Source organism: Oncorhynchus kisutch, linkage group LG26 (assembly GCF_002021735.2).
Source record: "Oncorhynchus kisutch isolate 150728-3 linkage group LG26, Okis_V2, whole genome shotgun sequence".
Taxonomy (NCBI): domain Eukaryota; kingdom Metazoa; phylum Chordata; class Actinopteri; order Salmoniformes; family Salmonidae; genus Oncorhynchus; species Oncorhynchus kisutch.
The window spans coordinates 38,721,204-38,739,164 of record NC_034199.2 but is presented as its reverse complement, the minus strand read 5'-3'; the positions used below and the strand labels follow the sequence as shown (position 1 = coordinate 38,739,164).

Below are 17,961 nucleotides of genomic sequence, written 5' to 3'. Positions count from 1 at the left end.
TCTCTGTCCTCCCCTCTTCCTTCCTGACCTCTCTGTCCTCTCCTCTTCCTTCCTGTCCTCTCCTCTTCCTTCCTGACCTCCTCCCTGTCTTCTCCTCTCCCTGACCTCCTCTCTGTCCTCTCCTCTTCCTTCCTGACCTCTCTGTCCTCTCCTCTCCCTTCCTGATCTCCTCTCTGTCCTCTCCTCTCCTCTTCCTGATCTCCTCTCTGTCCTCTCCTCTTCCTTCCTGACCTCCTCTCTGTCCTCTCCTCTTCCTTCCTGACCTCTCTGTCCTCTCCTCTTCCTTCCTGACCTCCTCTCTGTCCTCTCCTCTTCCTTCCTGACCTCTCTGTCCTCTCCTCTTCCTTCCTGACCTCCTCTCTGTCCTCTCCTCTCTATCCTCTCCTCTTCCTTCCTGACCCCTCCTCTTCCTTCCTGACCTCTCCTCTTCCTTCCCGACCTCTCTGTCCTCTCCTCTCCTCTTCCTGACCTCCTCTCTGTCCTCTCCTCTTCCTTCCTGACCTCCTCCTCTCCTCTTCCTTCCTGACCTCCTCCTCTCCTCTTCCTTCCTGACCTCCTCTCTGTCCTCTCCTCTTCCTTCCTGACTTCCTCTCTGTCCTCTCCTCTTCCTTCCTGACCTCTCTTCTTCCTTCCTGACCTCTCTGTCCTCTCCTCTTCCTTCCTGACCTCTCTGTCCTCTCCTCTCGCTTCCTGACCTCTCCTCTCCTCTTCCTGACCTCCTCTCTGTCCTCTCCTCTTCCTTCCTGACTTCCTCTCTGTCCTCTCCTCTTCCTTCCTGACCTCTCTCTTCTCTCCTCTTCCTTCCTGACCTCCTCTCTGTCCTCTCCTCTCCCTTCCTGACCTCCTCTCCTCTCCTCCTCTCTGTCCTCTCCTCTCCTCTTCCTGATCTCCTCTCTGTCCTCTCCTCTCCTCTTCCTGATCTCCATTCCTTTTCAGTGAAACATCAAACCTCCCTGAGGTGAGAGAGGGCCATTCCTTGTCAGTAGCATGTCATAAGGCTCAGGCAGAAGGAGACGAGGACAGTGACAGGGACAGAGCAAGGAGGATCAACTGCTCCTCTCCAGCACAGTGCCATGTCCCTATCACCCATGCCCCTTCCAGCTGGTGTGACTAACAAGAGACAGAGATACACTCCTCTTTACTCCATTCATTCTCCAGGATGCCATCATGATCTAAGATCAGTTTTCTGCATTACCCCGAAAAGCTAAAGGTGCGACATGCAGATATCGCTCCGCCATTTCCTGGTTGCGGGTTAGTGGGATATTGGGCTGATCCTAGATCTGTGCATACAGGGGACTCACCTCTTAGTAGCACTCTCCTGGAAGGGGTAGATGACCTGTCCGTTCTGACACATCTCACAGATGAAGCCCTTCTCTCTGCACTGTCTGCAGCTGTAGACGTGGGAACTGGCAAACTGAATCACCTTGGAGAGGAAGGGGGCCAGCGTCCCATCTATCACCTGTTGGGACAGAGGGAGGGAAAAAATAGGACATTTTCTTAATGGCACATTATTGAATAAAATAGAAACATTTTCTAAATTCTCATTCTAAATCAACCATTCTATTTCCCATCTACATTAATTCCCTGCAGTCATATATTCTACTATAGAGAGAGAACAAGACAGGAGGATTTTCCCTGGGAGGACAAACAGGGTTGATACAGGTCCCAACGGGAGCCACTGCAAAGAGATGGACAAGAGTTCGTCAGGAATTCACAAAACTAATAAAGGCCCTGGGAGAAAGAACTGGAGGCTGGAGAGGCCTGGGAAGGAGGTGTTGGGGGGTAACATGAGGGGGAGTCCTTTTTTTGTGAGGGGCCGTTTTAGCAAAAAAAAAAAGATATGTGAACGCCATTTACTGGACTGGGGGGTGCGTAGTTAAAAACCAGCAGGGCCTTTGAATCTTGGGGGCCTGGTAGAGAGAGCATTGTGGCCCCTTTGAATGAGTCTGGGGAAGGGAAGGGGCCCAGCCTGAGTAGACCTCCAGAGAACACTGAGGGAGGCTGAGACAAGTGGCTACACCTGGCCCCGGCTGCACCAATTAAAGGGCCTGCCAGGCATTCTCCAGCCTGGGGGAGAGAAGAGAAGGAGAAAGGAGGAGAAAGAGATAGAGAGAAGGGCAGAGGGAAGGAGAGGGTGAAGGAGAAAGGAGACCACCCCAACCCCCCCCCCCTCCCCTCCTACTGGAGATGGATACTCTGCAGGGGAGGGGGAGGTTATGTCTGGATGGTTTGGACAGAGAAAGACATTACATCATGTCAAATGTAATGTACATCAAATATATTTTGATTTGTGTTAACACTTTCTGGGTTACGACATGATTCCATGTGTGTTATTTCATAGTTTTGATGACTTCAATGTAGAAAATAGTCCAAATAAAGAAAAACCCTGGAATGAGTAGGTGTGTCCAAACTGTTGACTGGTGCTGTATGTGATTGCATACAAATGTAAGCCATGTTTGAAATGATGTTTAAGTCACATGTTATATCTGTTTGTGCTTCTTTCGGTCAATTTGCAGTCTACAAATGATTAGTCATTATGTTCTGGCCCCCTGACCATCCACTCAACACAAAAATCGTCCCGCGGCTGAATCCAGTTGATGATCCCTGACCTAAAGAAATGGGCGACAACCAGGAAGAGTCCTTACACAGTAACACCTCAAGCAGGGGCTGCCCCCCCCCCCCCATCCCTCCATCCCAGAGGCTGTGTTCCCTCCATTCTGGGAGAGATACAACACTGTTAATAATGCTGTTTAGAATGGTGACATGAGTCATGCTGCTGCCCACCAATCAAAGGCTGTGCGTAGTGTGGAGCAGGTAGGGAGTCAGCCAGCCAGCCAGGCCGAGCAGCCAGCCAGACAGGCCGAGTAGCCAGCCAGCCATGCCGAGCAGCCAGCCAGCCATGCCGAGCAGCCAGCCAGCCAGGCCGAGCAGCCAGCCAGCCAGGCCGAGCAGCCAGCCATGCTGAGCAGCCAGCCAGCCAGCCATGCCTAGCAGCCAGCCAAGCCGAAGAGCCAGCCAGCCATGCCCAGCAGCCAGCCAGCCAGCCATGCCGAGCAGCCAGCCAGCCAGGCCGAGCAACCAGCCAGCCAGGCCGAACAGCCAGCCAGCCAGGCCGAGCAGCTAGCCAGCCAGCCAGCCAGGCCGAGCAGCTAGCCAGCCAGCCAGGCAGAGCAGCCAGACAGAACAGCCAGCCAGGCAGAGCAGCCAGGCAGAGCAGCCAGCATGTCCCTCATCCCCTAGCCTAGTCCAGATGATATATGCCCCCCCTGATCAAAGCTGACACCAGGGGTAATTAAGACACTCCATCATTTAGCTAAGCTGAATGAAACAAGTGGCACCACACCACGCTGGGTTCTGACTGTGACTGATGCTCAGTGGACACGGAGAGAGGGAGATTAAGGGAAACTGAGGGAGGGAGGGAGGGTGGGAGGGAGGGAGGGAGGGAGGGAGGGAGGGAGGGAGGGAGGGAGGGAGGGAGGGAGGGAGGGAGGGAGGGAGGGAGGGAGGGAGGGAGGGAGGGAGGGAGGGGAAAAAAATGGCGGGAGAGGTATGAATGAACAGGGGGATGCTTTGGATGGCAGTAGCACTAGGGCTCCCCGTCTTTGCCAACCAGGTGGATACATTCTCCACAGAGAAGTGACCCTCCACCCAGAGCTGGTCTGAAGAAGGGGTACAGAGCAGAGCGGAGAGGGGCCACCGTTTATTTGTCCTGCCTACAGCTGCCTTCCTTCGCTGCAGTGTCATTGTGACTGTTCCTGGAACAAACCACCCCCCAACTTCTTCCACCCTCCCCAAATCCTCCTCATCCCTCACATCCGATAAAGTCACGCCCCTCTGGCCCTGTCCCGTGCAGGGGGCTTTGTAATCCCCTAAAACCTCTATTTAACACCCGCTACGTTATCCCTCTCTAGTGTTCCCCTGATGAAGGCCTGGAAGCTCCATTAGTGAAGCTAAGAAAGCCACCCGGATTGCACACATAAAGACATAGTGAGCTCTGTTTGGATAACACGCTCCCTGCCACCCCACTCACCAAACAGGATTACCACCAGCCCCCACTGTGCAGAGAGGAGAGTCTGTCTACTAGTGAGTGACAGACTTTGATTACGGAAGAAGTAGAGAGTGATTACAGAAGACGTAGAGGGGGATTACGGAAGACGTAGAGAGTGATTACAGAAGACGTAGAGAGTAATTACAGAAGACGTAGAGAGTGATTACGGAAGATGTAGAGAGTGATTACAGACTAACTTGTGAGATAGAGAGTGATTACAGAGACATAGAGAGTGATTACGGAAGACGTAGAGAGTGATTACAGAAGACGTAGAGAGTGATTACGGAAGACGTAGAGAGTGATTACAGAAGACGTAGAGAGTGATTACGAAAGACATAGAGAGTGATTACAGAAGACGTAGAGTGATTACAGAAGACGTAGAGAGTGATTACAGAAGACGTAGAGAGTGATTACAGAAGACGTAGAGAGTGATTACAGAAGACGTAGAGAGTGATTACAGAAGACGTAGAGAGTGATTACAGAAGACGTAGAGAGTGATTATGGACTAACGTGTGAGAGATAGAGAGTGAGAATGCCTGTGGGAAAGAGAGGCAGTCGTGTATGAGTTTTTTTCTTTAATGCAGAAATACTTGCAATATCTTCCACGGAAAAACAGCATAATTATAATTCACCAACAGTTCTCAAGATGACCAACATGCTCCTAACCCAGTGACAGTGTAAGGGCATACTGCCTGTGTCTATGCCTGCAGGATGTCGATGTGAAAGTGTTGGTGTCTGTACTAGAGTCCTTGTGGCTACGACATCTGTCTGATCCGGTGTCCTGTGTGAATTTAAGTATGCTCTCTAATTCTCTCTTTCTTTCTCTCTCTCGGAGGACCTGAGCCCTAGGACCATGCCTAAGGACTACCTGGCATGATGACTCCTTGCTGTCCCCAGTCCACCTGGCCGTGCTGCTGCTCCAGTTTCAACTGTTCTGCCTGCGGCTATGGAATCCTGACCTGTTCACCGTGCTACCTGTCCCAGACCTGCTGTTTTCAACTTTCTAGAGACAGCAGGAGCGGTAGAGATACCCTTAATGATCGGCTATGAAAAGCCAACTGACATTTACTCCTGAGGTCCTGACTTGCTGCACCCTCGACAACTACTGTGATTATTATTATTTGACCATGCTGGTTATTTATGAACATTTGAACATCTTGGCCATGTTCTGTTATAATCTCCACCCGGCACAACCAGAAGACGACTGGTCACCCCTCATAGCCTGGTTCCTCTATAGGTTTCTTCCTAGGTTTTGGCCTTTCTAGGGAGTTTTTCCTAGCCACCGTGCTTCTACACCTGCATTGCCTGCTGTTTAGAGTTTTAGGCTGGGTTTCTGTACAGCACTTTGAGATATCAGCTGATGTAAGAAGGGCTTTATAAATACATTTGATTTGATTTGATTACTACATAGTTTGTGGCCTGCATATGCTGCATACCAGGGTATCAGTGTGGGAATCTGCCTCCCTGCACGTAAGTGTGTGTCCCCGTGGCTGCTGAGCCAGTCCGGGCCGGGTCCCTCAATGCCCTTTTGTCCCCTCCAGTTGTTTGTAGGTCGTTGGCAGGACCAGCGCTGCTGCCATGGCACACAATACAATTAGCATCTACATGGCAGTGCTCAGTCCTCCACAACAAGCCCACCTCTCCACTACTTTACAACAAGTCCACCTCTCCACTACCCCACTACTTTACAACAAGTCCACCACCCCACTATTTTACAACAAGCCCACCTCTCCACTACCCCACTACTTTACAACAAGTCCACCACCCCACTACTTTACAACAAGCCCATCTCTCCACTACCCCACTACTTTACAACAAGTCCACCACCCCACTACTTTACAACAAGCCCACCTCTCCACCACCCCACTACTTTACAACAAGTCCCCCACGCCACTACTTTACAACAAGCCCACCTCTCCACTACTTTACAACAAGCCCACCTCTCCACTACTTTACAACAAGTACACCTCTCCACTACCCCACTACTTTACAACAAGCCCACCTCTCCACTACCCCACTACTTTACAACAAGCCCACCTCTCCACTACCCCACTACTTTACAACAAGCCCACCTCTCCACTACTTTACAACAAGTCCACATCTGCACTACCCCACTACTTTACAACAAGTCCACCACCCCACTACTTTACAACAAGCCCATCTCTCCACTACCCCACTACTTTACAACAAGTCCACCACCCCACTACTTTACAACAAGCCCACCTCTCCACTACCCCACTACTTTACAACAATTCCACCACCCCACTACTTAACAACAAGCCCATCTCTCCACTACTTTACAACAAGCCCACCACCCCACTACTTTACAACAAGCCCATCTCTCTGTCTACCCCACTACTTTACAACAAGTCCACCACCCCACTACTTTATACCAAGCCCACCTCTCCACTACCCCACTACTTTACAACAAGTCCAGCACCCCACTACTTTACAACAAGCCCATCTCTCCACCACCCAACTACTTTACAACAAGTCCACCACCCCACTACTTTACAACAAGCCCATCTCTCCACTACTTTACAACAAGTCCATCTCTCCACTACTTTACAACAAGTCCACCTCTCCACTACTTTACAACACGTCCACCACCCCACAACTTTACAACAAGCCCATCTCTCCACTACTTTACAACAAGCCCATCTCTCCACTACTTTACAACAAGCCCATCTCTCCACTACTTTACAACAAGCCCATCTCTCCACTACCCCACTACTTTACAACAAGCCCACCTCTCCACTACCCCACTACTTTACAACAAGTCCACCTCTCCACTACTTTACAACAAGGCCACCTCTCCACTACTTTACAACAAGCCCACCTCTCCACTACCCCACTACTTTACAACAAGTCCACCACCCCACTACTTTACAACAAGCCCACCTCTCCACAACTTTACAACAAGCCCATCTCTCCACTACTTTACAACAAGCCCATCTCTCCACTACTTTACAACAAGTCCACCACCCCACTACTTTACAAAAAGCCCACCTCTCCACTACTTTACAACAAGGCCACCTCTCCACTACTTTACAACAAGCCCACCTCTCCACTACCCCACTACTTTACAACAAGTCCACCACCCCACTACTTTACAACAAGCCCACCTCTCCACAACTTTACAACAAGCCCATCTCTCCACTACTTTACAACAAGCCCATCTCTCCACTACTTTACAACAAGTCCACCACCCCACTACTTTACAAAAAGCCCACCTCTCCACTACTTTACAACAAGCCCACCTCTCCACTACCCCACTACTTTACAACAAGCCCACCTCTCCACAACTTTACAACAAGCCCACCTCTCCACTACTTTACAAAAGTCCACCGCTCCACTACTTTACAACAAGCCCACCTCTCCACTACTTTACAACAAGCCCACCTCTCCACTACTTTACAACAAGCCCATCTCTCCACTACTTTACAACAAGTCCACCACCCCACTACTTTACAACAAGCCCACCTCTCCACTACTTTACAACAAGCCCACCTCTCCACTACTTTACAACAAGCCCACCTCTCCACTACCCCACTACTTTACAAAAGTCCACCGCTCCACTACTTTACAACAAGCCCACCTCTCCACAACTTTACAACAAGCCCACCTCTCCACTACTTTAAAAAGTCCACCGCTCCACTACTTTACAACAAGCCCACCTCTCCACTACTTTACAACAAGCCCACCTCTCCACTACTTTACAACAAGCCCAACTCTCCACTACTTTACAACAAGTCCACCACCCCACTACTTTACAACAAGCCCACCTCTCCACTACCCCACTACTTTACAAAAGTCCACCGCTCCACTACTTTACAACAAGCCCACCTCTCCACAACTTTACAACAAGCCCACCTCTCCACTACTTTACAACAAGCCCACCTCTCCACTACCCCACTACTTTACAACTAGTCCACCTCTCCACTACTTTACAACAAGCCCACCTCTCCACTACTTTACAACAAGCCCACCTCTCCACTACTTTACAACAAGTCCACATCTGCACTACCCCACTACTTTACAACAAGTCCACCACCCCACTACTTTACAACAAGCCCATCTCTCCACTACCCCACTACTTTACAACAATTCCACCACCCCACTACTTAACAACAAGCCCATCTCTCCACTACTTTACAACAAGCCCACCACCCCACTACTTTACAACAAGCCCATCTCTCTGTCTACCCCACTACTTTACAACAAGTCCACCACCCCACTACTTTATACCAAGCCCACCTCTCCACTACCTTACAACAAGTCCAGCACCCCACTACTTTACAACAAGCCCATCTCTCCACTACTTTACAACAAGCCCATCTCTCCACCACCCCACTACTTTACAACAAGTCCACCACCCCACTACTTTACAACAAGCCCATCTCTCCACTACTTTACAACAAGTCCATTTCTCCACTACTTTACAACAAGCCCACCTCTCCACTACTTTACAACAAGTCCACCTCTCCACTACTTTACAACACGTCCACCACCCCACAACTTTAAAACAAGCCCATCTCTCCACTACTTTACAACAAGCCCATCTCTCCACTACTTTACAACAAGCCCATCTCTCCACTACTTTACAACAAGCCCATCTCTCCACTACTTTACAACAAGCCCATCTCTCCACTACCCCACTACTTTACAACAAGTCCACCTCTCCACTACTTTACAACAAGGCCACCTCTCCACTACTTTACAACAAGCCCACCTCTCCACTACCCCACTACTTTACAACAAGTCCACCACCCCACTACTTTACAACAAGCCCACCTCTCCACAACTTTACAACAAGCCCATCTCTCCACTACTTTACAACAAGCCCATCTCTCCACTACTTTACAACAAGTCCACCACCCCACTACTTTACAACAAGCCCACCTCTCCGCTACTTTACAACAAGCCCACCTCTCCACTACCCCACTACTTTACAACAAGCCCACCTCTCCACAACTGTACAACAAGCCCACCTCTCCACTACTTTACAAAAGTCCACCGCTCCACTACTTTACAACAAGCCCACCTCTCCACTACTTTACAACAAGTCCACCACCCCACTACTTTACAACAAGCCCACCTCTCCACTACTTTACAACAAGCCCACCTCTCCACTACCCCACTACTTTACAAAAATCCACCGCTCCACTACTTTACAACAAGCCCACCTCTCCACTACTTTACAAAAGTCCACCGCTCCACTACTTTACAACAAGCCCACCTCTCCACAACTTTACAACAAGCCCACCTCTCCACTACTTTACAAAAGTCCACCGCTCCACTACTTTACAACAAGCCCACCTCTCCACTACTTTACAACAAGCCCACCTCTCCACTACTTTACAACAAGCCCAACTCTCCACTACTTTACAACAAGTCCACCACCCCACTACTTTACAACAAGCCCACCTCTCCATTACTTTACAACAAGCCCACCTCTCCACTACCCCACTACTTTACAAAAGTCCACCGCTCCACTACTTTACAACAAGCCCACCTCTCCACAACTTTACAACAAGCCCACCTCTCCACTACTTTACAACAAGCCCACCTCTCCACTACTTTACAACAAGCCCACCTCTCCACTACCCCACTACTTTACAAAAGTCCAACGCTCCACTACTTTACAACAAGCCCACCTCTCCACAACTTTACAACAAGCCCACCTCTCCACTACTTTACAACAAGCCCACCTCTCCACTACTTTACAACAAGCCCACCTCTCCACAACTTTACAACAAGCCCACCTCTCCACTACTTTACAACAAGCCCACCTCTCCACTACTTTACAACAAGCCCACCTCTCCACTACCCCCACTACTTTACAACAAGCCCACCTCTCCACAACTTTACAACAAGCCCATCTCTCCACGACTTTACAACAAGCCCATCTCTCCACGACTTTACAACAAGCCCATCTCTCCACTACTTTACAACAAGCCCATCTCTCCACTACTTTACAACAAGTCCACCACCCCACTACTTTACAACAAGCCCACCTCTCCACTACTTTACAACAAGCCCACCTCTCCACTACCCCACTACTTTACAACAAGCCCCACCTCTCCACAACTTTACAACAAGCCCACCTCTCCACTACTTTACAAAAGTCCACCGCTCCACTACTTTACAACAAGCCCACCTCTCCACTACTTTACAACAAGCCCACCTCTCCACTACTTTACAACAAGCCCACCTCTCCACAACTTTACAACAAGCCCATCTCTCCACGACTTTACAACAAGCCCATCTCTCCACGACATTACAACAAGCCCATCTCTCCACTACTTTACAACAAGTCCACCACCCCACTACTTTACAACAAGCCCACCTCTCCACTACTTTACAACAAGCCCACCTCTCCACTACTTTACAACAAATCCACCACCCCACTACTTTACAACAAGCCCACCTCTCCACTACTTTACAACAAGCCCACCTCTCCACTACCCCATTACTTTACAACAAGCCCACCTCTCCACTACTTTACAACAAGCCCACCTCTCCACTACATTACAACAAGCCCATCTCTCCACTACTTTACAACAAGTCCACCACCCCACTACTTTACAACAAGCCCACCTCTCCACTACTTTACAACAAATCCACCACCCCACTACTTTACAACAAGCCCACCTCTCCACTACTTTACAACAAGCCCACCTCTCCACTACCCCATTACTTTACAACAAGCCCACCTCTCCACTACTTTACAACAAGCCCACCTCTCCACTACTTTACAACAAATCCACCACCCCACTACTTTACAACAAGCCCACCTCTCCACTACTTTACAACAAGCCCACCTCTCCACTACCCCATTACTTTACAACAAGCCCACCTCTCCACTACTTTACAACAAGCCCACCTCTCCACTACTTTACAACAAGCCCATCTCTCCACTACTTTAAAAAGTCCACCGCTCCACTACTTTACAACAAGCCCACCTCTCCACTACTTTACAACAAGCCCACCTCTCCACTACTTTACAACAAGCCCAACTCTCCACTACTTTACAACAAGTCCACCACCCCACTACTTTACAACAAGCCCACCTCTCCACTACCCCACTACTTTACAACAAGCCCACCTCTCCACAACTTTACAACAAGCCCACCTCTCCACTACTTTACAAAGTCCACCGCTCCACTACTTTACAACAAGCCCACCTCTCCACTACTTTACAACAAGCCCACCTCTCCACTACTTTACAACAAGCCCACCTCTCCACAACTTTACATCAAGCCCATCTCTCCACGACTTTACAACAAGCCCATCTCTCCACGACATTACAACAAGCCCATCTCTCCACTACTTTACAACAAGTCCACCACCCCACTACTTTACAACAAGCCCACCTCTCCACTACTTTACAACAAGCCCACCTCTCCACTACTTTACAACAAATCCACCACCCCACTACTTTACAACAAGCCCACCTCTCCACTACTTTACAACAAGCCCACCTCTCCACTACCCCCATTACTTTACAACAAGCCCACCTCTCCACTACTTTACAACAAGCCCACCTCTCCACTACATTACAACAAGCCCATCTCTCCACTACTTTACAACAAGTCCACCACCCCACTACTTTACAACAAGCCCACCTCTCCACTACTTTACAACAAATCCACCACCCCACTACTTTACAACAAGCCCACCTCTCCACTACTTTACAACAAGCCCACCTCTCCACTACCCCATTACTTTACAACAAGCCCACCTCTCCACTACTTTACAACAAGCCCACCTCTCCACTACTTTACAACAAATCCACCACCCCACTACTTTACAACAAGCCCACCTCTCCACTACTTTACAACAAGCCCACCTCTCCACTACCCCATTACTTTACAACAAGCCCACCTCTCCACTACTTTACAACAAGCCCACCTCTCCACTACTTTACAACAAGCCCATCTCTCCACTACTTTAAAAAGTCCACCGCTCCACTACTTTACAACAAGCCCACCTCTCCACTACTTTACAACAAGCCCACCTCTCCACTACTTTACAACAAGCCCAACTCTCCACTACTTTACAACAAGTCCACCACCCCACTACTTTACAACAAGCCCACCTCTCCACTACCCCACTACTTTACAAAAGTCCACCGCTCCACTACTTTACAACAAGCCCACCTCTCCACAACTTTACAACAAGCCCACCTCTCCACTACTTTACAACAAGCCCACCTCTCCACTACCCCACTACTTTACAACAAGTCCACCTCTCCACTACTTTCCAACAAGCCCACCTCTCCACTACTTTACAACAAGCCCACCTCTCCACTACTTTACAACAAGTCCACATCTGCACTACCCCACTACTTTACAACAAGTCCACCACCCCACTACTTTACAACAAGCCCATCTCTCCACTACCCCACTACTTTACAACAAGCCCACCTCTCCACAACTTTACAACAAGCCCACCTCTCCACTACTTTACAAAAGTCCACCGCTCCACTACTTTACAACAAGCCCACCTCTCCACTACTTTACAACAAGCCCACCTCTCCACTACTTTACAACAAGCCCACCTCTCCACAACTTTACAACAAGCCCATCTCTCCACGACTTTACAACAAGCCCATCTCTCCACGACATTACAACAAGCCCATCTCTCCACTACTTTACAACAAGTCCACCACCCCACTACTTTACAACAAGCCCACCTCTCCACTACTTTACAACAAGCCCACCTCTCCACTACTTTACAACAAATCCACCACCCCACTACTTTACAACAAGCCCACCTCTCCACTACTTTACAACAAGCCCACCTCTCCACTACCCCATTACTTTACAACAAGCCCACCTCTCCACTACTTTACAACAAGCCCACCTCTCCACTACATTACAACAAGCCCATCTCTCCACTACTTTACAACAAGTCCACCACCCCACTACTTTACAACAAGCCCACCTCTCCACTACTTTACAACAAATCCACCACCCCACTACTTTACAACAAGCCCACCTCTCCACTACTTTACAACAAGCCCACCTCTCCACTACCCCATTACTTTACAACAAGCCCACCTCTCCACTACTTTACAACAAGCCCACCTCTCCACTACTTTACAACAAATCCACCACCCCACTACTTTACAACAAGCCCACCTCTCCACTACTTTACAACAAGCCCATCTCTCCACTACTTTAAAAAGTCCACCGCTCCACTACTTTACAACAAGCCCACCTCTCCACTACTTTACAACAAGCCCATCTCTCCACTACTTTAAAAAGTCCACCGCTCCACTACTTTACAACAAGCCCACCTCTCCACTACTTTACAACAAGCCCACCTCTCCACTACTTTACAACAAGCCCAACTCTCCACTACTTTACAACAAGTCCACCACCCCACTACTTTACAACAAGCCCACCTCTCCACTACCCCACTACTTTACAAAAGTCCACCGCTCCACTACTTTACAACAAGCCCACCTCTCCACAACTTTACAACAAGCCCACCTCTCCACTACTTTACAACAAGCCCACCTCTCCACTACCCCACTACTTTACAACAAGTCCACCTCTCCACTACTTTCCAACAAGCCCACCTCTCCACTACTTTACAACAAGCCCACCTCTCCACTACTTTACAACAAGTCCACATCTGCACTACCCCACTACTTTACAACAAGTCCACCACCCCACTACTTTACAACAAGCCCATCTCTCCACTACCCCACTACTTTACAACAATTCCACCACCCCACTACTTAACAACAAGCCCATCTCTCCACTACTTTACAACAAGCCCACCACCCCACTACTTTACAACAAGCCCATCTCTCTGTCTACCCCACTACTTTACAACAAGTCCACCACCCCACTACTTTATACCAAGCCCACCTCTCCACTACCTTACAACAAGTCCAGCACCCCACTACTTTACAACAAGCCCATCTCTCCACTACTTTACAACAAGCCCATCTCTCCACCACCCCACTACTTTACAACAAGTCCACCACCCCACTACTTTACAACAAGCCCATCTCTCCACTACTTTACAACAAGTCCATCTCTCCACTACTTTACAACAAGCCCACCTCTCCACTACTTTACAACAAGTCCACCTCTCCACTACTTTACAACACGTCCACCACCCCACAACTTTAAAACAAGCCCATCTCTCCACTACTTTACAACAAGCCCATCTCTCCACTACTTTACAACAAGCCCATCTCTCCACTACCCCACTACTTTACAACAAGCCCACTCTCCACTACCCCACTACTTTACAACAAGTCCACCTCTCCACTACTTTACAACAAGGCCACCTCTCCACTACTTTACAACAAGCCCACCTCTCCACTACCCCACTACTTTACAACAAGTCCACCACCCCACTACTTTACAACAAGCCCACCTCTCCACAACTTTACAACAAGCCCATCTCTCCACTACTTTACAACAAGCCCATCTCTCCACTACTTTACAACAAGTCCACCACCCCACTACTTTACAACAAGCCCACCTCTCCGCTACTTTACAACAAGCCCACCTCTCCACTACCCCACTACTTTACAACAAGCCCACCACCCCACTACTTAACAACAAGCCCATCTCTCCACTACTTTACAACAAGCCCACCACCCCACTACTTTACAACAAGCCCATCTCTCTGTCTACCCCACTACTTTACAACAAGTCCACCACCCCACTACTTTATACCAAGCCCACCTCTCCACTACCTTACAACAAGTCTAGCACCCCACTACTTTACAACAAGCCCATCTCTCCACTACTTTACAACAAGCCCATCTCTCCACCACCCCACTACTTTACAACAAGTCCACCACCCCACTACTTTACAACAAGCCCATCTCTCCACTACTTTACAACAAGTCCATCTCTCCACTACTTTACAACAAGCCCACCTCTCCACTACTTTACAACAAGTCCACCTCTCCACTACTTTACAACACGTCCACCACCCCACAACTTTAAAACAAGCCCATCTCTCCACTACTTTACAACAAGCCCATCTCTCCACTACTTTACAACAAGCCCATCTCAACACTACTTTACAACAAGCCCATCTCTCCACTACTTTACAACAAGCCCATCTCTCCACTACCCCACTACTTTACAACAAGCCCACTCTCCACTACCCCACTACTTTACAACAAGTCCACCTCTCCACTACTTTACAACAAGGCCACCTCTCCACTACTTTACAACAAGCCCACCTCTCCACTACCCCACTACTTTACAACAAGTCCACCACCCCACTACTTTACAACAAGCCCACCTCTCCACAACTTTACAACAAGCCCATCTCTCCACTACTTTACAACAAGCCCATCTCTCCACTACTTTACAACAAGTCCACCACCCCACTACTTTACAACAAGCCCACCTCTCCGCTACTTTACAACAAGCCCACCTCTCCACTACCCCACTACTTTACAACAAGCCCACCTCTCCACAACTTTACAACAAGCCCACCTCTCCACTACTTTACAAAGGTCCACCGCTCCACTACTTTACAACAAGCCCACCTCTCCACAACTTTACAACAAGCCCACCTCTCCACTACTTTACAAAGGTCCACCGCTCCACTACTTTACAACAAGCCCACCTCTCCACTACTTTACAACAAGTCCACCACCCCACTACTTTACAACAAGCCCACCTCTCCACTACTTTACAACAAGCCCACCTCTCCACTACCCCACTACTTTACAAAAGTGCACCGCTCCACTACTTTACCAACAAGCCCACCTCTCCACAACTTTACAACAAGCCCACCTCTCCACTACTTTACAACAAGCCCACCTCTCCACTACTTTACAACAAGCCACCTCTCCACTACTTTACAACAAGCCCAACTCTCCACTACTTTACAACAAGTCCACTACCCCACTACTTACAAAAGTGCACCGCTCCACTACTTACAACAAGCCCACCTCTCCACAACTTTACAACAAGCCCACCTCTCCACAACTTTACAACAAGCCCACCTCTCCACTACTTTACAAACAAGCCCCACCTCTCCACTACTTTACAACAAGCCCACCTCTCCACTACCCCACTACTTTACAACAAGCCCACCTCTCCACAACTTTACAACAAGCCCATCTCTCCACGACTTTACAACAAGCCCATCTCTCCACTACTTTACAACAAGCCCATCTCTCCACTACTTTACAACAAGCCCATCTCTCCACTACTTTACAACAAGTTCCACCACCCCACTACTTTTCAACAAGCCCACCTCTCCACTACTTTACAACAAGCCCACCTCTCCACTACCCCACTACTTTACAACAAGCCCACCTCTCCACAACTTTACAACAAGCCCACCTCTCCACTACTTTACAAAAGTCCACAGCTCCACTACTTTACAACAAGCCCACCTCTCCACTACTTTACAACAAGCCCACCTCTCCACTACTTTACAACAAGCCCACCTCTCCACTACTTTACAACAAGCCCATCTCTCCACTACTTTACAACAAGTCCACCACCCCACTACTTTACAACAAGCCCACCTCTCCACTACTTTACAACAAGCCCAACTCTCCACAACTTTACAACAAGCCCACCTCTCCACTACTTTACAAAAGTCCACCGCTCCACTACTTTACAACAAGCCCACCTCTCCACTACTTTACAACAAGCCCACCTCTCCACTACTTTACAACAAATCCACCACCCCACTACTTTACAACAAGCCCACCTCTCCACTACTTTACAACAAGCCCACCTCTCCACTACCCCATTACTTTACAACAAGCCCACCTCTCCACTACTTTACAACAAGCCCACATCTCCACTACTTTACAACAAGCCCATCTCTCCACTACTTTACAACAAGTCCACCACCCCACTACTTTACAACAAGCCCACCTCTCCACTACTTTACAACAAATCCACCACCCCACTACTTTACAACAAGCCCACCTCTCCACTACTTTACAACAAGCCCACCTCTCCACTACCCCATTACTTTACAACAAGCCCACCTCTCCACTACTTTACAACAAGCCCACCTCTCCACTACTTTACAACAAGCCCATCTCTCCACTACTTTACAACAAGCCCACCTCTCCACTACCCCACTACTTTACAAAAGTCCACTGCTCCACTACTTTACAACAAGCCCACCTCTCCACAACTTTACAACAAGCCCACCTCTCCACTACTTTACAAAAGTCCACCGCTCCACTACTTTACAAGCCCACCTCTCCACTACTTTACAACAAGCCCACCTCTCCACTACTTTACAACAAGCCCATCTCTCCACTACTTTACAACAAGTCCACCACCCCACTACTTTACAACAAGACCACCTCTCCACTACTTTACAACAAGCCCACCTCTCCACTACCCCACTACTTTACAAAAGTCCACCGCTCCACTACTTTACAACAAGCCCACCTCTCCACAACTTTACAACAAGCCCACCTTTCCACTACTTTACAAAAGTCCACCGCTCCACTACTTTACAACAAGCCCACCTCTCCACAACTTTACAACAAGCCCACCTCTCCACTACTTTACAAAAGTCCACCGCTCCACTACTTTACAAGCCCACCTTTCCACTACTTTACAAAAGTCCACCGCTCCACTACTTTACAACAAGCCCACCTCTCCACTACTTTACAACAAGCCCACCTCTCCACTACTTTACAACAAGCCCACCTCTCCACTACTTTACAACAACCCCCCTCTCCACTACTTTACAACAAGCCCACCTCTCCACTACTCTACAACAAGCCCATCTCTCCACTACTTTACAACAAGCCCATCTCTCCACTACTTTACAACAAGTCCACCACCCCACTACTTTACAACAAGCCCACCTCTCCACTACTTTACAACAAGCCCACCTCTCCACTACCCCACTACTTTACAACAAGCCCACCTCTCCAC

The 17,961-nt window shown here is 48.9% G+C and overlaps 1 protein-coding gene across 3 annotated transcripts in view; it reads right to left on the bottom strand.

Annotated features, from left to right (window-relative positions):
• The window catches only part of plekhm3 (pleckstrin homology domain containing, family M, member 3), a 105,437-nt gene that overhangs the window by 10,722 nt on the left and 76,754 nt on the right, over nt 1–17,961 (bottom strand). For 2 of the 3 annotated variants that reach the window (XM_031806079.1, XM_031806080.1), the window contains exon 8: nt 1,302–1,459. In XM_031806079.1, coding sequence (XP_031661939.1) covers nt 1,302–1,459 — 158 coding nt within the window. Of the gene's footprint in view, nt 1–831; nt 1,460–17,961 lie in introns of those variants that run through there. The other variant, XM_031806081.1, reaches the window with a different exon arrangement.